Source organism: Galleria mellonella, unplaced genomic scaffold (assembly GCF_026898425.1).
Source record: "Galleria mellonella isolate WM207_F2 unplaced genomic scaffold, CSIRO_AGI_GalMel_v1 utg37, whole genome shotgun sequence".
Taxonomy (NCBI): domain Eukaryota; kingdom Metazoa; phylum Arthropoda; class Insecta; order Lepidoptera; family Pyralidae; genus Galleria; species Galleria mellonella.
In genome coordinates, this window is record NW_026442087.1 from 637242 (window position 1) to 663419 (window position 26178).

Consider the following 26178-nt stretch of genomic DNA (forward strand, 5'->3'; position numbering starts at 1 on the left):
TGAAATATTGGAAGTGAAATTAATTTTTTTGCTAGAATGTAGGTAATTTTTGGATGAAAGGGGTTTACACTGCCCGTGTATATTCTATATTTTATATAATTTTTTTATATATCTATTACATATTATACTCCCATTCATTAGCTATATAACAATCGATATATGGATATAATGATCCAAGCGATTAAAACCGCAGGATATAGCAAAAAGTTATAAAACACTTCCAAAGTTCATTAAACTCTCACCTAGTCCTAAGATAAAAAAAATTAAAATGAAAAGAACAATGAATTCAAAAATTATATAAGGATAGTTCATTTCACTAACAAATAACAAACAAACCGACATATAACTGTATAAAGCATTCAAACTTTGACCTAATTTGTGCACTGCATCTGTTTGTTGCATCTATGCACTGCGGCTTGTGTCATAATTATGTTGTTGGTACAAGACATTACCGCACAGCGGTACTTATAACGTATTTAACAACGATCATTACATTTTTTATTTATATATGTTTTTGTACACTCAATTTTAATATAGATATTATAATTAGAAGTTATGACAAAAATGTACACATACGAACTTATCCATTAAAGGCATTTTTTCAAGTCAACCTTAAGAACCCGAAAGGAGAAAGTATCTACAGGGTTTGTTCAAGATTATTTAAGATATAATAATAGTTTTTTTTTTAATATAATATAAAAAATAACAGTCATTTGTCATTGTTATTTTTTTGTTAGTTACTTCTAGCGTAAATTTTTAACCAATCATTATGGTATTTAGTATGTACATACTATATAGTAGATGGAGAAGGATTTTGATTTTTTTATATCCTGGTCAGTGAAGATATCTCGAGATATCTCGGTCATGTAGACGAAGCCGCAGGTAAAAGTTGTAGTTCTGATTTCATTTAGGAAGTTTCAGATTAAGTTCAGTAAGGACTATTAAATATATTGAGTATTTAATGAAGCTATGAAATAAAATTTTGTTAATTTAAAAAGCAATGAATTAATTTTTGAAGTTATTGCGATATTTATTACGCTAAAATTTCTTGACAGAGTATCGGCATTTGTTTACCCATTTGTTTAATTTTGATGAGGATCTTGAGGAACTACTCGATTTATTTAATTAATTTGGAGATAAATAAAAAAAAAAACGTTGTCCTGTTATACAAATATTTGTAACTTTTTCTGTTATTTAATGTCACCATGGCAACGCGTGCTTTTCTCCGTTGCCAGTATTATCATTTACTTATTTCTGTGCCTCTAGTGAGAAAGGGTTCAATTCAAAATGGCCACTTTTCAGGAGAGCCAAAAAACTATTTTAAATAAAGAAAAAAAATTCTGCTGCTTTTATTATTTGCTAATTGAACATGTCAATGATTGCATTTATAGTAATTTTTTCTCCTCTTTCTTATGAAATTGTCGGTTTTTGTGTAAAACCTATAGTTTTAAAAATAATTCTATTATACCTAATCGCTCTTAACAAAAATATTAAAATTATCATGTGAAAATAGTTTTAAGTTGAATTAAAACTATTTTATTGAAGTATTGAAGAAAAACAATGTTGTGTATTTTATGCTATAAAAAATAATCGCTATTAAATGGTGTAAAAGGGTTCAAATCGAACTGATTCATTTTACACAAAAAGAAATTCATATTTAAAGGATAGTTCTAAGTATCTTGTCATTTTTGGCACTATTTTTTGTAAAATATTGTAGTTTTATTTCTAATTATGACTTTTTTACCACAAATATTTTGTTAATTGTAGCCTTTTACATGTTTACTATCTCTATTGTTTTTAAAGATATCGTTACGATTCTTATACCATTCGAAAGAGAAAAATTTGCTTATTTAAAGTAGCCTAAAAAAGAAAAAGGCCATAACTTGAGTTATACCCTTTCTCACTAGAGGCACAGATTTATCTAAATAATTGAACTAAACAACGCTCTATACATAATAGATAACAATATGTTTGTATGTACACAATGAACATATAACAGTGGTATATTTAACACCATTCATATTTTCATTAATTTTGCTGTTTCCAATACAAAGAAATTGATGGAAAATGATTTTTATACAATATTACATTTTCAAATAATTGTAATAATTTATATTAAGTAGAATTAAATTAAATACCATAATATGTTTTATATATTTAGCATTTCTTTTTCTAAATTTCAAAAACAACAAGTTATTAATTTTAACGCTACCTGCGTTCACTTGTACCACAAGACAGCTGTGTATTACTTATACAGATCTCAATCAAAAGCTTTAACAAAGCTCATTGTGAAGTTGAATGGATGTACATATTGTTTTGTTCAAGCACAACGTCTTCAATTCAAACAGATGCTCTATAATTGATATGTTTGTCAGTTTGAAGTCGGCTTTGTGTTAAGAAATTAGTTGCAAGTATCAAATCTGTTTTACAAATATCGCTTGGACAGATAGATTGCTTAGATAAATCTTTACTAATGTGAAAATGAGTTAGTTTGTTTCCTATCCCGATAACTCCGCCTGCGTTATTTATTTATTTATTTAACCATAACTCTTTATTGCACCATAAATAAAAATATACAATGACAAGTTTTTTTTTATACAACATAGAATGGCAAACAAGCTGATGGCACCTGATGGAAAGTGGTAACCGTCCCCTATAGACATGAGCAGTACCATGGACATAACAGAGCATACTGTTTCGCCCATGATACCCTCCATGCGTTGCCATTCCTGAGGACTCAGGTGTTATTCCTCTGTACCCAGTAAATTCACGCCATATCCCACCCTTCAAACCGAAACACAACCATGCAAACACTGCTGCTGCGTGGTTGAAACACGAATGGGACAGAGGTACCCAAGCAATCGACTTTTGTACAAAGTCTCCCTCTGGTAAAATAAAAGTAAGTGAATAATTCAAGTGAAATACAGTAACATAAATACAGATTGAAATATACACATAAAGGTACAAAAGGCGGTCTTATCGCTAGGGCAATCTCTTACAGACAACCTTTGGTTAAAGGAGAACAGATAGAAATGGGCAGGTAGTGCAGGAGTGAATTAATAATTTTCGTGCATAAAATACAAAAACTTGTAATGTACAAAAATGTCAAATACATATAATTTATTAAATGTATATTTATTATAAACCTGCGTTATTGGTATAAACTGGCGGAGCATCAGAGTGATAGGTGAGGATGAAAACAGGTTCATTAGTCCATCATGACGATTCCATCAGGAATTAACCAGTTTCCAAGGAAAACCGCGTGGAAATTGACCTAATGTAGTATACAGTGGAGTACTGGCCGTGTGGTCCCGGCATAGTTTAGGCCACCCCTTCCTTTCTCGTGGTTGTCGTAAGAGGCGATTAAGGGAGGGCGAGGGATGGGCAGCAACGTCCTTTTTAAATCATCTCTAAAGCCTAACTGCGGTTGCCAATCCGCTTGTCAAGCGTGACAACAACAAAATCCCCCAAGGCGGAGGTTATGTTCAGCAGTGGACGGTTAAGGGCTGATACCACGATGATGGCAGCCGGTTCATTACAGAAACATTAATTAAACAAGGGTACCCATGTGGAAAACTTTTTTACAATATTCCTATGGTACGTTATCATAAACATCAGAAGTACTTTCGTGTTTTTCAATATATTTAGAACAATATTATTGTACGGACATATACGGTATTCCCTTACACAGAATGATTGAAACATCGATAAAGGTAATACGACAAATTGCTGTTCAGTAAAAAGCTACACTATATTATACTTTTACAACTTTTGCTGTTATGTCTTTACTAATATATATCATAGGCGGTGTGGAGTCCTATAATGCTTGTAAAATGGATTGTGTTCTGAGAAATTATTCGGAATTATTCGGAGTTCGTAATAGGTAATGTTTCATTTATATACTTTACAATAGTTTAGGTAGCTCCCTACAAAACTGATTCGATTCAAACCATAATATATTTATAAATGGTGTGCTTTTTAAATAGTATACAATCGGTGATATTATTTAACACGTTTGTTTGATACCTCATAGTGCCTTAATGGTTCTACCTGTCACTATGAAATTTGATACACTACATGGGCTGGAGAAGGATATAGGCAACTTATTATCTCGGCCAATGAACATATTTCGGTCACGCGGACGAATTCGGGGGGAAAAGGTAGTTGTAGCATAAAAAGGGAAATTTCCTTGGACACATAAGAACATGATGCTTTCGAAAGCAAGAACAAGGACATGATTATTTTAATTTATTAGCTCATGGCCTCGAGCAAAGACCTTGAGGTGGCACTCACTCGACGACGACATTTCTTAATTGTATTTCCAGAAGAATATTGTCGATTTATCTTAAATATGGAAATATATTTTTTTCTCCAATTAACGTCACCCCGAGAGGGAAACGTGGAGCGTAACTGACAGCCGATATCGATTTTATTTCGATTCAATCAAGAAATAGTGAGGCGAATTGCCTTGAACATCAGATTTAGGTTCCGTATCTGGAAGGTCAAATAAAAGAACCAAATGAGAATCTGTTTAAATACTTGATCATTGGAATCTTGTATGTATATACTTATAGGTATGTATTTTTTTATATCTATAAACTATTTTATTGTGGCATTTTATTATTTGAATGTTGTGCATGTCTGTATTTGATGCAAATACTAAATATTTCGTTTTTTGATATTTATAATACCTAAATGTAAGGTGTGTATATAATAGATAAATTATATTTTTTACATATTTGTATTATAACATTATATTTTTATACTATACTATATTTTTATTTAAACTGCTTAAACCAATATCACAGATAATATAACACTTGCCAATATTAATATTGCAAAGTCGTAATTTGAGGTCTAAAAGGATACTGTCAAATTTTCTATTAGTACACTAACAAAATTTTTGTAATAAAATTATAATAAATTGTCAACAAAAATTGTAAACAAATGTCGAGAATCGTGTTTGCGTTTTTGGCGGTAAACATACATCAAAGGAAATAATTGAATACGCGTGTTGCAGATATTTCATTACTCTGTATTTACGTTTGCTCAGTTGGCAACATTGGATCGTAATATAAACATCTGTCACGTTCACGTGAATTCGTCCAATTTAACTTTTTTTATTTTTGGTTCAATACCTAAGAATGATTATTATTATGAATGACTGTTCACATGGCCCGTATTAATAGCTTGATCTCAAATGAATATATTGAGTAACCGAATACAAAAATATTTTTTATCTTTTTTAACATATTCTGCTAGGCAAATAAGAGATTGCGTTTCATTTTGCATGAAATAAGAAAAAAAAATAACTATCTGTAATATTAGTGTTATTCAAAATTTTATCAGTTAAAATAACAACTAATTAACAATCGATATATTCCTAAAATTCTTTGGCGGAATATACTAATGTGACTAATTAGTCCATAATGAAAAAAGTGTCTGTGTGTGTGTTTAAAAAAGATTCACCAAAATACATACTTTCTCAGTTGTATAAGATCAACGTCACAAGAAACATAGTAATACGTTTCAAATTATAATTTATAACGTAATATTATATACAATATGGCTCGTGGCGAATTTACAGCCATCACTTGGATTAATTTTTTTATGCAACAGAATGGCAAACAGGCAAACGGCTCACCTTATGGAAAGTGGTAATATGAGCAGTACCATGGACATAATAAATTGTTTTGCTCATGACATCTAAGGACTCAGGTGTTATGCCTCTGTACCCTGTAAATTCACTGTCATATCCCACCCTTTAAATCGAAACACAACTGCTTCACGGTAGAAACACGAATGGAACAGGTGCCGAGTAAACGACTTTTGTATAAAGTCTCCATCTGTTTAGAATTTTACTTGATATGGGTGTTCCATCACTAAAGAATTAATCGTAAATTAAATTGTCACGTAAATCGAGAAACGTATATACAATAAATTGATTTCAGATACCTTTTTTATTCTCATTTGTTTCTATCTGTGATTGTATAGTTCCAAATTCATTCTATATCTCTTCGAACTATCCATCCTTAATACTTTTTAATTAAAATCGTTACAAACAATTTGTTACTCTTCACGGTCACGGATTTACGACCGTCAGTCTGTCAACACACAATTAAGAATGATGGTGTCTATATTAGAGAGAAAATAGATTTAGTGAGCGCTTTCTTACCCGTATCTACTACCCCCGATTTACTATTACTAGTGACGATTATACAAGTCAGGGTTGCCGGATGTTATTATTTATTTTTACCAAAATGTTTATAGTACCAAACTAGTATTGATTTTTTAAATATTTTTTGCACGTACCACAAAGTGAATCACGATAAAAGTCCGTCACATTTATGCTTTACTTCTTTTACCCTCTGTTTTGCTACCTTTATTGGTACATTTTTAATCCATTTTAAAAACTTTCAATTTTTTTTATTTTTCTACCAGAGGGAGACTTTGTACAAAAGTCGATTGCTTGGGTACCTCTGTCCCATTAGTGTTTCTACCGTGAAGAAGTTGTGTTTGCATGGCTGTGTTTCGGTTTGAAGGGTGGGATATGGCGTGATTTTACAGAGTACAGAGGAATAACACCTGAGTCCTCAGGAATGGCAACGCATGGGGGGTATCATAGGTGAAACAGTATACTCTGTTATGTCCATGGTACTGCTCATGTCTATAGGCGACGGTTACCACTTTGCATCAGGTGGGCCGTCTTGTTTGGCATTCTAAGCTGTATAAAAAAAAAACTAAATGGTAAAAATGATGAGGTAAAAATAAAAAATAAATAGAAAATAAGAATAGAAGATCCTTCAGATGTCGTATCCTATCAACCTATAAGATAAATAAATCAAGACGAATGGAACCAATTCAAACACGATGTGGACAGTGGACAGTTAAGGGCTGATATGATGATAATGATGATGAGCGGGGGGAAAGGGATTATTAGAAAGGGAAATTAGCAATGGAGTTTAACAGTCCCATTGCTAGCAATATGCCCTATTAGGTCGTCCTCCACGTAGTTCCCCCTGGAAACCATCGTGAACAATTCTTGTTGAATTCGTCAAGATGGGCTAACTTGCTTTCATCATCACCTATCATCCTTCACTGGTGCCTCGCCAGTGTATACCGATAGCGCGGGTGGGGTTACTATTTAATTAACACACATAAAAAAATATATATCTTGAGCGAAACAGTATACTCTATAGGCGACGGTTACCACTTTCCATCAGGTGGGACGTCAGCTTGTTTGCCATTCTAAGTTGTATAAAAAAATTTAAAATTACTTGACCAATATAGTATGATACATATGGTAAATGCTATTCATATTCTCTACATAACTTTAAATTTAACAGGAAGGTCGAGCGTTGACCCTCAAAAGGAGGTATAGATATAAATAGGTTTTTTTTTTTAAATTAGAGACAACCTAATATATATATATATATATATATATATATATATATATATATATATATATATATATATATATATATATATATATATATATATATATATATATAATTCTGAACGATTTGATAAATTATTTTTTTATCTGAAATAATATATTTACAGATTTTTTTTTATATGCTAGATCATTCTACATTTAAATTATTAATAAAATAAAAAAAAATATGACTTACATGTTTGTTTGATTCGAATATGATTTTGAAAACTCCGAGATCTACTGGTCTACCATGAAATGAAATTCCGAAATTTCAGACTCAATTTCATGTTTTTGTTTATACCTAAATCCGACCAATAAATGGAGTTTAACATTTCGTTTATTATACATTCTATCATAAAAGTCCAAAGAAACAATATTTTTACCTTTTTAATATCTCCAAACGGCATAAATTATGTAATTTTAACGTCAAATTTGTGTTTCGTTTGTCTCCGAAATTTCGGAAAACAATTCATGGTAGGCCCTCTGTTTATTTATTTTATTTATTAGATAGTGATAACAGTAATGATAAGCTATATAGTGTGGTCCATTATAACTACACAATTCTCTCTGGCATGCTAATTTCTAACCTAAGAACAAGGAATTACATAGAAGGAGTGATAAAATTGTCAATTCATAGTGTATAGAAAATGTTATACGGCCGTATAACCCTACCAAATTCAGATACAACCTGCTTGCATACTTTCTACATAAACTGTGTCGAATATATAATCTAGTAATGTAAAATTTGTTATTATCAAATATTTGAAAAATCAAACATTTTCTATACACTAGCCTGCTACGAATTGAGAAAAATAACAACTGATGGTGTATCTTTCGTCATCTTTTTACTAAATATATTTGCATAAGAAGAAAGGAGCCAACCATATGATTTGCAGTTTTTATTTTATCATTCCTTCTATGTAATTCCTTGTTCTTAGTTTGTAATAGTGACAAACCAGAGAGAATAAAAAAGTTATGTCGTAGAAACATAGATACAAATAATAATACTTATGTTATAGGATTTGTTCTGCTACTGAGCTGTCACTATTTAAATATTATGATAGTACCTTAAAAATATTAGAATGCATATTAAAAGACCACTTTATCTCTCTGGTTATGTCGACGTAGCTACAAAGTGGAATTATTCGCAACAATGGATAGCCCATCTCCTAGTTTTCGCTACTCAATTGACATTCAACATGAGACGACCAAATGCTCAATGGACAGTTTGTTGAAGCGTGAAGTGTGAAATGATTTTATAAGCGACTTTAAAAATAAAAATAATAGTGAATTAAGAAACTTCTCCGTTATCAATTCGTTAATAATATGGGGCATTTCAAGAAATATTTAAAAGGCCGGCAACGTACAAGCGACTCTTCTTTTGTTGCATTCATGGACGATTGTAGCCACTTTCCGTCAGGTAGATCGACTGCTCATGTGTGCGCCTTACAAAAAATTATAAAAATAAAAAAAAAATTGTTTGCATGAACTTATTACAATTATGTTTTATATTATATATTAATTTTGTGATGCAAAAAAATTACGTTCTACGACACATTTTTGTGTTATAATAAAAGTCTCACAAGTTATTCTTGTCAAATTGACTTACGACATATACGTATAATATATATAAATATAAATATAATAATAAGAGTAAACTATTAATTTGGAAACATCTCTTTCACTTTTGAGAAATACTCTTTTATTTATTTATTAAATTTTAATAATTAATAAATAAACATTAGTGCTATATCCTTATTTAAATTAATTAAAATAAATGAATTTTGCGTCTAAAAGTATTTAATAAAACTAATACATTTCACAGTATCACAAAAAAAAATTTAATGATCACTCCCATTTTATTAAATTGAAATATACTTAGTGTAAATTGCGGACTTAATGCCATATGACATTATTTACCAGTCGACCGTAGACAAGAGAATATATGCACATGCACATATACTATTTATTTTAATTTTATTTGAAAAATATAAAATTTCTTGTTACACTTAACACATATATAACATAAATATAATACAAAAATCGCCGTGTCGGTCTCGGCATAGAATAGGCCACCCCCTTTCCCGTGGGTGTCGTAAGAGGCGACTAAGGGAGAGCGAGGGATGGGCAGCAGCGTTCCTCTTAAAACATCTCTAAAGCCTAACTGCGGTTGCTAATCCGCCTCCCAAGCATGGCAAGTACTGGCAAAACCCCACAATGGGGAGGCTTTTGTTCAGCAGTGGACAGTTAAAAGCTGATATGATGCTGATGAATATAAAAATCAGCAAAGTTTCTACAAGTAAATAGAACATTTAATATTGAATAGACAGGAATAAATTACCTGCTAATTACAGTAAGTAACAAGGCAAGATGGCAAGAAATAAGGAAATTAGGCAACTATAAATAAATGATTAGGTAAATGTAGATGTAGATGAATCCTCTGAAATGTTTCCTATAAGTAAAGATCTTACAATTTTATAGATCGATGCTAGTAAATTTAATACTATAATTATTACAAGATCTAAATAAAAAATGTATAACAAGAATATTTTGCTTTTAAATTAGATATAAAGAACAATTTTTGAAGGCATGAACCTATCTATCAAGTTATATAGTCTAAACATGACAATATTTAGTAAAAATGATATCACACGTAACCTTGTAGTAACCCTTAGGGATATCATCTCATAGTATCCGTAAGGTCAATAACATAAGGGACGTGATCGAACGACGTGTTCGAGCAACTTATTTAAGACTTACATAACGATGACGCAACCCCAATTGATACAGAACTTTATTACTTTTCGCATAAGAGGGATATTATGTTGTATAGTGATAAAATATTTCGTAGGAGCTAAAAGTTTTCGTACTGTATAAATATAAATAAGAAATTGGAAAAAGATTTAAGGATGAACACACACACGAACTGTGTAACTTTGGCATTGGCATAGCGTAGTAGTAGAAGTTACCTATAGAAACTCAGCTAGCTTGATTTTAGTTTCAACCACACGATAAATGTTTCTTTTATACCCTCATATGGTATTGACAAACTATTAAAAGAATTTGTCAAATTGGTTTTTGCTTTAATCAAAACTTTTTTATCTATATTTTGTAATAGTGTTATTGTTTTTTCTTTTGCAGTTAAATCTTTAATTCTATATTTTTTTTTAATAAAAAATTCTTTAAACTTATATAGTAAATTAAATCTGTAAAGGACGGTTGCCTGACCTTCATAATACAGGACTTTCCTAGCATGGAGGCCAGAGACACTTACTGTAAATCAATATGTAACGTAAATATCTTTCTATATATTATTTGCATTTAAATTTTTTGTTCAATAAATTATTGTTATTATTATTTTTTGTTTCAGATGAAAAAATGGTGATGTGATGACTCAAGCACGTGAACCCCTCAACATAATGGACGGTAACCCGCCCTCCTGTGACTTCTCCACCAAGACCAAGCGGGGCGTTTACTTATCCAAGAGTCTTACCTTCGTCATCCTCGTCATTTTCGCATTAGCTCTTGTAGCCACATCTTTCCTAGTCTACAACTTCGCTGCTTGCCCGCAGACTGATCATTTGGCAAATGTCACAAAATACGAGCTAACCCATTGTGACCAATCCAAACTCTTAGTTATACCTTTAAGTACAGACAGAAGTCCTGAATCGACGACTTTTAATTCATTCTTTAATACCACAGAAGATGTTCCAACCATTACTGATGTTAGACTTCCAACTAATATAAAACCAGATAGATATTATATTAAACTAACTCCGTATATATACGAGGGGGATTTTACGTTTGATGGTGAGACGAGTATAGTGTTGACTGTAAAAAATGATACTCAACAAGTGACATTTCATGGTGTCGAGTTAAAGTTCCATAACATAGAACTATTTGAGAAAAGTGAAGGAAGAGCTTTGAAAATAACAAGACGCACAGAAGATGTTCCGAGGCAGTTCCACATATTATCGTTAGCTGAAACGTTGAAGGCGGGACAGCAGTATGTGTTGAATATCACGTATACTGGCATCCTGAATGACAATCTTCATGGATTTTATAGAAGTTCGTACGAAGAGAAAAATGTTACGAAGTAAGTTTGAAAATGATTCAAAATTGTTTTTTTATACACGGTACTTGGAATGGTAAACAAGTTGATAGGACACTTCATGGATAGTTGTAACTGCTATTTACACATGTGGAGAAAATCACGGATATTTTTAAGTCATGATAATGGAATGGTAATCCCGTCTGTGCTGTCGGTGTATATTGACAGAGTATCGAGGAGAGAAGATAAGTATGGATAAAGTCAGATCAGTTGGTCCATCGTGATGTCATTATATCTAATTAGCCATTAAGTGACCACTGCTGATCATAGGCTTTCTCCAATTGGAGAGTTTTGCCAGCGTTACCACGTTTAACAAGCGGGTTAGCAACCGCAGTTAGGTTTTGGTGATGTTTTGAGAGGGACGCTGCTGCCCATTCCTCGACAATTAAGTCTCTTGGTCACTTTTTACAATACCCACGAGAAAGGAAGAGGTGCCGATACTATGGCGAGAGCACACGTCGCGATGTATTCGTCAGGAATTAATGAATGTCATAAGAGATTTCAATTCTCTTCTAATTGCTTATTATTGCTTGCAATGGAGTCGCTAGATCCTATTGTTAACAATTTCCTTTACCATTAGAACTATGGAATTGACAGTAAACACTGTAAAGCTCATTCTTCTCATACCTGATGGCAGTCAAGTCTCCTTAAAATTCATCAAAATTCATACGTTATTAATATGAGAGTAAAGCATATGATTTGCAAAAATAATTATTAAAATCGATTAAGAATCGATGTCGTAATCGCGTACAAAAATAAAGACGATATTCGGACTTTTCCTGTTGGAAGTCGTTTAAAAAGTAAATTTAGAAGTAATCGAGTTCCCTACACCGAGCGGACAATAGGTTGCTTTATATTCAACCGTGTGAGGTCATACGACACTCCTCACGGAAACCTTATTTACGATGTACCCAACGGAGTACGTTGAATACAAATGATTTATTTAATAGTATAACAATTACGTTTTGCTAGAAATATTGTGTGTATGCACACGATCTTCTGAGTAATAACACTTCTACATTCGGCCTTGAGAAGGAGTTAATGTTACTGTCTTAGTGGGGGGTCTTTTAATTATTATTATGTAGCCAGAATCTGGGTGGTCAATATAAATCTATTTAACATTTTTTTTCTAATTTTTTAAATTTTTCGTCTGTTCAAATCTGGCGAAAAACAAAACTGAATGACGAAGTAAGATTTTCTATGTAGATAAAGTCACATCGTGTTTGAATTGGTTCCATTCGTCTTGATTATTATAGGCTGATAGGATACGACATCTGAAGGATCTTCTTTTGTTATTTTCTATTTATTTTTTATTTTTACCTCATCTACTGTCTATTATAATCTACGTGCCAATGGACGATATTACCATTTTTTTTATACAGCTTAGAATGGCAAGCAAGCTGACGGCCCACCTGATGGTAACCGTCGCCTATAGACATGAACAGTACCATGGACATAACAGAGTATACTGTTTAGCCTATGATACCCCTAATGCGTTGCCATTCCTGAGAACTCAAGTGTTATTCCTCTGTACCCAGTAAATTAATTAAATTAATTTCACAGAAATAGAAACCTAGTGGTTAGAACATATTAATTTTGATTTTTGTGATTGATTGAGATGAAGTAAAATATATTAAATATCTAGTTAACTGACCACTGCTTAAATAGGCCTCCCCCATAAGGGGGGTTTTGTCAATAGTTGCTGCGCTTAGGAAGCGGATTGGCAATCGCAGTTAGGCTTTTAGTGATGTTTTAGGAGGGATGCTGCTGATCATCCCTCGACCAATAAATTTCCTTAGTTACCAGTTATGACACACATGGGAAAGGAAAAAGTGGCCGATTATATGTCGGTATTTTTAATGTTATTTCCAGCGGTGATGCTTGCATTAAATATGTAATAATATTAAAAATAATAACACACAATACACTATGGTTTATTTGTGCACCAAATTCTATTCAAATCCGTTCAGCTGTCGAAACATAATTTTTTTAACTAGTGAAAATGGAATGGTAACCCCGCCTGCGTTATCGGTATACGCTAGCGGGGCAGCAGTGAGGGATGATAACCGAGGATGAAGGCAGGTCAGTTGACCCATCGTGAAGAATTTGACATGAATTAGTTATGATGGTTTCCAGGGGGAACCGCGTGGGCGTCAAGCTGATAAACTATATTGCTAGCAATGGGGCTGTGAAAACTCATTACAAACAATCCCTTTCCCCCCATTGAAACATAATTGAATAAATGCTAAGCAAAGTGGAATGAAATTTTTTCCTAAGTTATTTTTTTTAGTTAAAAAAAGGATAAATTGTAGATTGATACACGCGGGAAAAGCCGCAAAAAATAGTTTATAATATTAGTAAGTTAGAGTTAAAGAATTCGCCCCTTTTTTAATGTCTTTTTTTGTAAAATAATTTTATTTATTTTTATTTTTAAAAGTATGCACTTTTGTACCTATTAAATTGTTAAAATTATAATTTGTTAGTAATTGTTTTATCACATAAAAATCATGTTCTTACATGTACAGATGGATAGCAGTTACACAGTTCCAAGCGACCGATGCCCGCCGCGCCTTCCCGTGCTGGGACGAGCCGGCTTTGAAAGCGCGTTTCACAATAAGCATCGCGCGTCCAGCTAACATGACTTCTGTCTCTAACATGAATATTGTTAGGAGGGAAAACCAGTAAGTATACTCAAATAATGATAGATAGGAATAATTCGATTCGAGTATATGGAAGGTTCGGACATATAGGAAGAATGTCATATGGAAGATTGATGAAATGAGATTACAATGCAAAACTATATAAATGCATGCACCAGAAAAGATTTAGACTAACGCGTTAAACATGTGCCATATTGGCGCCCAACGTGGGTCCCGAACTAACAGAATGAATGTGAAGGTAGTTAGATACTAAATAATCTTCCTTAAAAGTTTTTCCTGAGATTTACAATAATATCTTGTTTCCAGTTCCACCTTGTCGGATTATGTATGGGATCACTACGCTGAATCATTGCCAATGTCAACGTACCTCGTCGCATTCGCCGTCACAGACTTTGGCTACAAAAGTGATCAGAACTTTACGGTTTGGGCTAGAAAAGAGGCCTTACCGTCTGCAGAATACGCTTTAGATATTGGTCCGAAGATATTAAGGTTCCTTGAAGACTATTACAAAATTACATTTCCTTTGCCGAAGATAGATATGGTTGCGCTTCCAGATTTTAAAGCTGGCGCAATGGAAAACTGGGGTCTATTGACTTTTAGGTAAGTTTTATTTTATTATCGTATATCTATACCAAGCCAATTTATATCTGGCCAGTATAGTAAGAGTAAATAGAATTATATATACACCAGAGTCTAGTGATCAACAGTGCGATTTTTAAATTAATGTCAACATAATTATAATGTGCTGTGTGGTCCATGCATAGAATAGGCCACCCCTTCCTTTTCCGTGGGCGTTTCTCGTAAGAGTCGGCTAAGGGAGAGCGAGGGATGGACAGCAACGTTCCTCATAAAATATCTCTAAAGCCTAACTGCGACTGCCAATCCGCCTGTCAAGCGTGGCAACTACTGCCAAACTCTCCTAAAAGGCTTATGTTCAGAAGCGAGTTTATTTTTAAGAGCTAAATATTTAAGCAAGTTTAAATTAAGAAACGAAGCATATCATATTCTATACTTTTAGGTGAAGACATAAAACATCCATCGTTGTACGGTTTCTGATACCTATAACGTTATATCCTGCCGGTTCATAAGTTAAACGAAAACCAATATCAGTTATTACGTTACGTTGAAATCTGGTACGCGATGCTTCTATACTGCCCGTAAAGTCTGATAATGATTTTAAACTACGGCGTAAGAGTTAATAATTTTGTATATAAATAGACAATTGAATTATTATTGTATCTCTATGTATATATACTAAACTTACCGTACATTAGTTTTTTATATACTACTACGGTAGCAAACTGCAGGGTGTCAGTAAATGCAGGTGGCCCAGGACCTTTTTTTGTAGCAATCTATGGGGGAAACCTATGTTCAGCAGTGGACAGATAATGACTGAGATGATGAATGATGATCATATCAAACGAGCGTACGACCCGCCCCGCCTGATGATAAACAGTTACCGTATTCCAAAAGTGTTACGCGAGCGTTTCCACCATTAGGGAGTTTCGTTATGCGTTTTTTGAAGTACTTCGCATTGTAAACTTTAGTCTTTAGGGTCACAATAGAAAAACGACTTCAAACTTGGAAAAACTTTTTTATTCTGATGTAAAAATCAAACCGATTTCGATCAAATTATGGTAGCCTTTAACTGTCCACTGCTGAACCTTTCCAATAAGGCGGGTTTTGGAAATAGTTGCCTCGCTTGGCAGGCGGGTTGGCAACCTCAGTTAGATTTTGGTAATTTTAACTGTTCATAAACTACTGTTCATCCCTCGACCATTAAGTTTCCTGAGTCGTCTCTTACGACACCCACGGAAAAGGATCTAGTAGCCTATTGTATGCCGGGATTATATAGTAAATTCCACTCGTGTATAATATTTTATTCGAATTCATTGAGCCGTTTAAGCCTGACTGAGTGGCAAACATAGGTAAATACAAATATAGGTATGCCTATTGGAGGGTAGTTTAATAGTTTATATTAAGACGGGTGGAGAGATTTGTTCTTTTTTTCAATAAACCAGTTAGTAACTGACTGCATTGTTTCACTGACGTTACACTGGCGACGAGTTAAAAAAAAAAAAACTAAACGATAATAACTATAATTAACCGTTTTAAGTGTAATTGTGTTATAAAAAGTTGATATTAGTGGTGAACATGCCCGTGGGTAAAATAGAACCGTTCGATTTACATACCAAACAATGGAATGCATACGTGCGACGTGTCAAACAATTTTTATTGTGTAACGAAATTAAAGAAAATCTGAAAGTCGCGACATTAATTACGTTAGTCGGTGAACCCACCTACAATCTCATGTGTGATTTGTGTGCACCGGCCAACCCAGAAGATAAAACGTTCACGGAGCTCGAAAAAATAGTGGCAGACCACCTCGAACCACAACGTTCAGTGATAGCAGAGAGACATGTGTTTAGGTTGAGACGGCAATCAATAGGTGAATCGCTGTCCGGATACTTGCAAAATTTAAAACATCTAGCGACGACCTGCAATTTCGGGTCGATGCTCGAAGAGAATCTTCGAGATCAGTTCGTGTCCGGTCTGAGCAGTGATGACATGCGATCGCGTTTATTTGCCGAAAAAGACATAACATACAAAAAGGCGGTGGAACTAGCTCTGGCATTGGAGGCTGCTGATAAACATGCCGAGGCGAGCGCTATTCATGGCGGTGCGGGCGGCCGGGACAGCGGCGCGGGCACCAGCGCGGGCGCAGGCGGCGTGTGGGCGCGCGGCGGCGGCGGCGGCGGCGGCGGCGGCGCCGACACCGACAGGCCGACCGACGGCCTGCACGCGGTGCGCAGCGCGCGGCCCGCGGGGAGCGCGGCGGCGGCGAGCGCCACTTGTTGGCGGTGCGGTAAACCGCATCGAGCAGATAAGTGCCGTTTTAAAAATTATTCATGTGATAAGTGTCAGCGTAAAGGTCATTTGAAAGTGATGTGTAAGACGTCAGAGAATAAAAGACACAATTTCATCGAGGATGAATCAGACAGTGATTTATATAATATACGGGTGATGTCTTCCGGAGACAATCCTTATTTTGTGGACGTTATTATAGACAATAAGATAATTAGATGTGAAGTCGATACCGGTAGTAAGATATCTGCAATCAACGAACATTATTATAGAGATTTTTTTACTCATTATCCTTTACAAAGCGATCATATTAAATTGTGTTCATACTCTGGTTCGACTATAGAACCTATAGGTTATATTGTGGTAAACGCGTGTATTAATAAAATTACTCAAAATAAATTAAAATTATATGTAATAAAAAATGGTAGTCGCCCACTGTTAGGAAGGAGCTGGATTCGTAGATTCAATATTAACCAGTTACATATTAATAGTATTTGTGAAAGAGATGATAGCGAGTTCCGTACTAATATTGTAAATCAATTAAAAAAAGATTACCCACAAGTATTTACAGATAAGTTAGGCACATGTAAAAAAACAATCCGATTACAGTTAACAGACACGGAACCGGTGTACATGCGGGCGCGACCGGTACCGCTCGCGTTACGCGCGGCGGTTGAGCGTGAGCTGAACCGACTGCAAAAGGAGGGTTCTATATATTCCGTCGAACATTCCGATTATGGAACACCTATTGTACCAGTAATTAAACAATCAGGTGAAATTCGTATTTGTGGAGATTACAAAACAACTATAAATCCTAAATTAAAAAGAGATCATTATCCCCTGCCTCGGATAGAAGAATTATTTGCTGCCTTAAGCGAAGGAGAAGAATATTCGAAAATAGATCTCACCACTGCCTACATGCAGGTCCCGCTGGAAGAGGACTCCCAAGCGGTGACTGCCATATCCACGCATCTAGGTACATTTGTATTTCGACGTACACCTTATGGTTTAAGTTGTGTACCGGAAAAATTCCAAAAAATCATGGAGGAGACCCTACGCGGTCTTCCGAATACAGTAGTGTTTTTAGACGACATCTGTGTCACAGGACCCGACAGGTACAGTCATATACAAAACCTGCGTGCTGTAATCAAAAGATTAACTGAAATGGGCCTCACTATTAAAATTAATAAATGTTCTTTTTTACAAACTAGTGTATCGTACTTAGGTTTTGTAATAGACAAAAAAGGGTTACATCCAGATTTATCAAAAGTGGAAGCCATATTGAAAGCACCACAGCCAGATGATGTAACACAACTAAAAGCTTTTTTAGGACTAATTAATTATTACGGAAAATTTATTCCGAATTTGAGCTCCTTCCTCCATCCTTTGTACCAATTATTGAAAAATAACTCACCATGGAATTGGAACAAAACATGTGAGAAAACGTTTCAGGAGGTTAAACAATTTCTGTCTAGTGACAAAGTTTTAATTCATTATAATGCGTCATTGCCTTTGTTACTATCGGTAGATAGTAGTAGCTATGGACTAGGGGCAGTTTTAGCGCATAGGTATCCAGACGGTACCGAGCGACCGATCAGCTGTGCTTCGCGAACACTTACGAACGCCGAAAAGAATTATAGTCAATTAGATAAGGAGGCATTGGCTATTTTGTACGGTGTGCAAAAGCACCATCAATTTTTATACGGCCGATCATTTGTATTAAAAACGGACCATAAGCCATTGACATACATTTTTGGTTCAAAAGGAGGTATACCACAGACGGCGGCGAGCAGGCTGCAACGATGGTCAATTAAACTAGCAGCTTATGATTTTGAAGTAGAATATGTGAGCTCTAGGAATAATAGTAACGCAGACGCCTTATCTAGGTTACCACTGCAAGGGGAATTAGGTCTAAAGGTGTCAAATAAAACCAATACAATAGGCAAAAATAATGAATCACATTATTTAAATTTAATAAATGAAACTTTGCCAGTTAATTATAAAGATATAGCTGTCGCAACTAAATACGATTCATTGCTGTCAAAAATATATGGTTACATTATGTATGGTTGGACGAATGTAACTTTAACGGAATTTGAGAAACCTTTTTACAATAGACGGACGGAACTATATGTGGAACATGGGTGTATATTATATAAATATCGTGTAGTAATTCCGAGTAAATTACAACAACAAATATTATCAGAGATACATGAAGGTCATTTAGGGGTGATCAAAATGAAATCAATCGCCAGGAATTATGTTTATTGGCCCGGGATAGACCTCGATATTGAGAGGGTAGGACGTGAGTGCGAGGCGTGCCGGAATGTCCGTGATGCCCCACCGCGGTCCTCACTGCATCCTTGGGAGTTCCCTGCGGCACCATGGCAACGATTACATGCCGATTGTGCACAATTGAATGGAAAGTACTATATTGTGGTAGTCGATGCCAACTCAAAATGGTTAGACGCAACACTGTTATGTAGTACTTCAGCTAGTGACACTATTCAATATTTTCGTAATTTATTTTCAATATTTGGTTTGCCTTTACAATTGGTGACGGATAATGGTCCCCCATTTCAGAGTCACGAATTTAATGATTTTTGTAGAAAAAACACAATTAGACATTCTACTTCATCACCATATAGACCACAAGGTAATGGAGCCGCAGAAAACTCTGTAAAAACAATAAAAAAAGCCTTAAAGAAAGCTATTTATGAAGGAAAAGATTTGGCCCTAGCATTGAGTCGATTCCTCTTTCAATATAGAAACTGTGAGCATGCTACGACTGGTGTGGCACCAGCAGTCGCTTTACTGGGACGGCGATTACGTACTAGATTAGATGCGGTGCGACCTAATACTAGTGATATCGTTAGACAGGCGCAAGATAAACAAATATTGAATGCTGGCGGGGTAGACAGAACTTTTGAAGTGGGGGATAGTGTGTTAGCAAGAGACTATTCGTCGCAGGGGGACAAATGGACCGAAGGCCGGATAACGTCTAAAACAGGGCCAGTCTCGTATACGGTTCAGTTAAATACTGGAAACCCTTGTCGTAGACATTCAGACCAATTATGGCCTCTAACACGTAATAGGTTCTCAATGTCAGGTTTAAATAGCAACGAAATATCAGATAGTACTAATAATCAGTCATTTGATAATGATATTCAACAAACACAACAGAAAAGAAATAGCTCGCACAGTCCGATAATAGGTGAAAATGAGAAACGGGAAGAAAAAGGGAATATGTCAACCAATGTAAAGAGTTTAGAGTTTGAGCAACAGCCACCATTAGATCAGGGTAGTGATCGGGCTAGGCGCGCGCATGAAAGAGAATTACGCAAACAGGGGATGGAGATATGAGCCAATTTCTAGTAATACACGTATATGTTATGTGCGATATATTGTGTTTATTGCTTAATTTTATATATATTTATAAACTTAAGATACTAAGATTATATACCTATCGTTAATATATGCAACTATGTTTTACATTAAGAAATAAACGGATTATATAAACATAAAAAATGTTACCACCACGGATAATAGTTGTATTTCAAATTAAGTTGAGATAACAGAGATATTCTCATAAAATGTATTTTTGTTCTTAGTATTTCGTTGTGTAATTCTTTTATTTAACTTATGTATCATTACCGTATAAACAAACGATTGTCTTAAATTAAGTGGGGAGAAATGGAGGGTAGTTTAATAGTTTATATTAAGACGGGTGGAGAGATTTGTTCTTTTTTTCAATAAACCAGTTAGTAACTGACTGCATTGTTTCACTGACGTTACACCTATAAATATCCAAATATCTTTACAAAATTTTACATTTATAATATAATAATATCTTTATTTAGACCCTTATTTAGATCAACTTAACACTGCCTTTAAAACAAACATTAAACTTTAAAAAACATAACTTTTTGCTTATTTTCTGTAGATCTGTTTGACAATCGGCGAAGGCCTCTTCTAACCATTTCCATTCTTGTCTTTCTTGAGCCACTCTGTCCCATGTTATTCCAGCCACTTCCCTGACGTCATCATCCCATCTTATGCAGGGTCTGCCTCTTTTCCCTTTGCCTTCCCTGGTATACCATCTTGTCACTTTCTTACTCCATTTGTCATCTCCTTTTATAATGTGCCCTGGCCATCTCCGTTTAAGTCTTTTAATTTTCAAATTTATAATATTATATTTTAATGCAATAACTACCAGTTTGATTTACGTGTAATTAGATCGAAAAGCTCGATTAGTTTCGGAATCAATTTGTGATCCTTAGTCATGAAAGATTGTAAGGCTAGCGCGAACCTGACTACGCTTCGGCGCACTGAGCGCGAATTGTACCGTCACAGATAAGAAAGATGGCGTCACAGCCGCTCATGAATAAGGATCACGACTTGATTCCGAAACTAGTCGAGCTATTTCGATCTAATTACACGTAAGTTAAACCGGTAGTTGTTATATTAAAATATAATGTGTATTAACAACATTTTTATATATAAAATTTATAGTATTGTAACGTAATGTAAATAGGACTCCATTTTACGCACTTAGCCTCTCATTTGGGCCGTTGTGCGTATGAATTTTATAGTATTAGTAGAATAAATAATAAAGAGATAATAATTCATAATATTAGTAGAGTTACTTTATAATAATAAGTGGTAAACAACTACATTACGTACAATATAAACAGGAATCTTTCCTTAAAACTGAATGTAGTATGAGGCCTTAACTATTAATGGCATGGATAAATTACCATTTTATTTACGCAGTGTTTACGCTCACGCCATGTCAGTTATAAAATAGAAGAGAACCCATGAACTCGTTCAGGGTCATCCGTGGAAAACAAACAACAACGTACTTATTCTAGAGAGAGGACCTACTATTGTCCAATTTTCCGAACCCTGCAGTAGATTAAAAAAAAATACAATTTAAAAGTGCTCGTAAACAAGTCTATTTGAATAAAGATGATTTGAATTTGAAAATTTGAATTTATTTTACTATTATGATAAACAAGCCGTTTTACGCGGCTATGCATGCACTATGAGTACGTATTGCAGGCCTGATTGAGTAACAAACATCAAAACTTACTACTAACATTTTTACAAATTTACATATATATATATATATATATATATATATATCATTAGATATAATATTATTATCTACAAATACGGCAAATATGTGTATTATAATTAACTAGCGATCCGCCCTAACTTCGCAAGGATGCACATCACATCACATTATGAATCTCTAAAATTATCAGTGTTCCTCTACTATATTATGCATTTTTTATATATATAAACCTTGCTCTTGAATCACTTTATCTATTAAAAAAAAATGAATCAAAATTCGTTGCATAGTTATAAAGATCTAAGCATATATAGGGACAGACACACGGAAAGCGATTTTGTTTTATACTTTGTAGTGATAAAAAAAACACGTTTTTATTATTGAATAAAAAAAAATCAGGCTTAACTAAACATACCGACGAAGAAGTTTTATAGAACCTTATGTAAATTATTTTGAAAATATTTGTATTAAGAATGCTGTATCATGCGTTTACAAGATTTCGTTGCGCAAAGAAAAGTGACGGCTTCATTTCTCATAAAATCAATATGAGATGACTACGAGAGTAAACCTTATAAATGCAAAAAAATACGCATCAAAATTAACAGTCTATTGCGTAACGCAGCCATAAAAATTACGAACGTATTCAATACCTTTTTTTTGTTAGAAAGTCGACAAAAAATGAACGTCATTTTTTTTTGTTACTGTCAAACGAAAAAGTCAAGTGCCTCGTTCAATTATACGAAACAATACTTTTATGAGGCTTGAATCAGAATAAGCACATATCGATCGGAATACGGACGGCCGTCGCGACACTTCATTAGCGTTTCGAGAACCATCCATCACCCCGTCGATTGCTGGGGTGATTCCATACCCCGTCATACATCATCCCATGGCGATTGAGATAATTCAGTGACAAAAGACATCTAAGTTTTAATGAAATGTTATACTTTACTTCTTTTCATCCGCTAAATCGTTCACGTGACCGACATATATTGTTTGAGATTTTTTTTAATGGGTGAAAATGGATAACCACACCAGCGCTATAGGTATACGCTGATGGGGCACCAGTGAGAGATGATAAGGATGAGGATGAAAGCAGGTCAGTTGGTCCATCGTGACGAATTCGACAAGAATCAACCACAATGGTTTCCAGGAGAAACCGCGTAGAGTAACCTGATAGAACGCATTACTGTTAGTAATACGTTTTTTTTTATTCGATTTACTTAGAATAGCAAACAACATGGACATAACAGAGTGTACTGTTTCGCTCATGATACTCCACATGCGTTGCCATTCCTGAGGACTCAGGTGTTATTCCTCTGTACCCAGTAAATTCACGCCATGTCCCGCCCTTCAAACCGAAACACAGCTATGCAAACACAACTGCTTCACGGTAGAAACACGAATGGGATAGAGGTACCCAAGCAATCGACTTTTATACAAAGTCTCCCTCTGAATCTATGGAATTCATCATATTAGTCTCTAACTGTCCATTGCTGAACATAGACCTCTCCCTTAGGGAGTTTTGCTAGTATTCACGCCTCTCTTGGCTGACGGGTTGGCAAGAGCAGTTAGGCTTTGGTCAAGTTTTTATCCTTAATCTGCTCTTACGACACCCATGAGAGAGAAAGGGATGGCCCATTCTATGTTGGAACCACACGACTTACGGCTATTATAATGACTTGGCAATACATAAATACACATGACAATACTGAAATATAAACACATACTCGTAATAATAAATAGAAAACACACAAGCATATTACAATGTTTGCTGTTTCCAATACATTAATAGACGCCATGATTGCTGGCATTGGTGATCTAAAACCCACAACACATAAATTACAATACCCATTATAAGCGATACGTCACGAGTAGTTCGGGAATTGTAATTGAATTCGTTACGGGATATTCGTGTAGGTAATTTCGTACGCAGATGTGTTCTACATATGTTTGTTCACATTATATTAATTATTAGGGATATTAATGTTTACAATTTTGTTCGTCATAATAAATTACATCGAATTGCTAATGATAGCTTTTTTTATGCAATTTAGAATAGCAAATAAACTGATGGTCCAATTCATGGAAAGTGGTAACCGTCGCCTATAGACATAAGCAGTACCACGGACATAACAGAGTATACTATTTCGCCCAGAATACCCCCCATGCGTTACCATTCACGAGGATGCAGGTGTTATTTCTCTGTACGCTGTAAATTAACTGCCATATCCCACCCTTCAAACCGAAACAGAGCTACGGAAACACAACTGCTTCATGGTAAAAACACGAATGGAACAGAGGTGCACAAGCAAACGACTTTTGTACAAAGTCTCCTTCTGGTAAAAGGTATACGTAATTTTAAGTAATATAAGATGAGTGAATCTACCATAAGAAGAATTTGTAAAAAATCGTCTGGATATCTCTGTCCCATTCATGTTCCTGCAGTGAAATAGTTTTGTTTTCATGGTTGTGAGTCGGTTTGAAGGGTGGGATTTGGTAAAGAAATTACATGGTACTGAGGCCACGTTAACATAACACCATAGTCGTCAGGAATGGCAAAGCATAAGCGAAACAGTATACTCTGTTATGCCCATGGTACTGCTCATGTCATGTCATAGGCGATGGTTACCACTGTACAACAGGTAGGCCGTTAGCTTAATTGCCATTTTAAGTTGCATAAAAAAAAGAGTTTATTTGTTACCACATTCCGCCTTACCCACTCAACCAATCAGTCTAAAATTAAGTACATTTATTCTTGGTATCCCTCATATATGCTTTGAAGGAAAGGATCGAGGAAAAAGGAAGGGGATGTTGGAAGCAAGAGGATACTGATCAGAAACTGCAGTAGTCTTATTCTAGAACACATCACTAAAGGAGAACACCTTTGGCAAAACCTAAAATACTTTTATATAGTATACAAAAAAACTTTTTATCTTGTTAAGAACACGGCTGGCCATTTACATTATTATATGCACAGATAACTTCCACAGAGAAATAGCAATGTTGTACGAAAGTGGAACGTCGCCGACGACAGCGAAGGCGCGGGTGGCGGCCGTGGTCGCCCATGAGATCGCCCACCAGTGGTTCGGTAACTTGGTGACGCCCGCCTGGTGGTCGGACATCTGGCTGAACGAGGGGTTCGCCAGCTACGTCGAATACGTCGCGGTCGACGCTGTGAGTATGAATGTCGACTAACAAATAAAATGACAAATTAATGGTGTCCAATTACCTACAGTGATAAATTAATATTATATATATAAATTTTTACTAATTTTAGGTGCGATTTTAAAACGTTTATCTACAAAATGAATAAACAATAACGTCAATTTACGGTCGTAAATGAACGCCATTTTTTAGTCGTTTTAAGGTCACTTTTTTAAGTTTATTATTTTTACGACTACGACAGTGTTTTGAATTTGGAGCACACGAGGTACTTATAAAATCTAAAGTTACCCGAAATAAAAAAAAATGCAACCGACAAAAACCTAATCTAACTAAACATATTCAGCTCTTTAGCTCTTTTATTATGAAGAAATAAGAAATAATTTTACATAATTCATGAATATATTTACGTTAAATAGTATACTTAAGTTACATTATTTTATGAAAAAAAAAATAATAAAAAATATTTGGTATTGATAAAGTACATTTAATAGTATAATTTATTTGAATCCTATATGAAAGACTGTTTGAGAAAATAGTCACTTTATCGATTATGTTAATATTATTTAAATTATTTGTACTTTTTTTAATTTTTTACTTCATTAAAATGATTTTTTTTGGTTATTATGTGAATTATAAATTTTATTTGTAACTATTGCAAATAAATAATTCGCTCTCGTTATTAACAATTGGTCGTGTGGTGCTGGCGTAGAATAGGCCACCCCTTCCTTTCCCGTGGGTGTCGTGAGAGGCGACTAAGGGAAGGTGAGGGATGGACAGCAGCGTCCCTTTTAAAACATCTCTAAAGCCTAACTGCGGTTGCCAATCCGCTTGCCAAGCCTAGCAACTACTAGCAAAACCCCCAAGA

The 26178-nt window shown here is 34.7% G+C and overlaps 1 protein-coding gene across 2 annotated transcripts in view; it reads left to right on the plus strand.

Moving 5' to 3' along the window:
* The window catches only part of LOC113515695 (aminopeptidase N), a 59409-nt gene that overhangs the window by 14957 nt on the left and 18274 nt on the right, over positions 1-26178 (plus strand). For both annotated transcript variants that reach the window (XM_052897592.1, XM_052897591.1), the window contains exons 2-5: positions 10806-11531; positions 14072-14227; positions 14513-14806; positions 25139-25322. In XM_052897592.1, coding sequence (XP_052753552.1) covers positions 10825-11531; positions 14072-14227; positions 14513-14806; positions 25139-25322 — 1341 coding nt within the window. In that variant the 5' untranslated portion in view covers positions 10806-10824. The remainder of the gene's footprint in view (positions 1-10805; positions 11532-14071; positions 14228-14512; positions 14807-25138; positions 25323-26178) is intronic.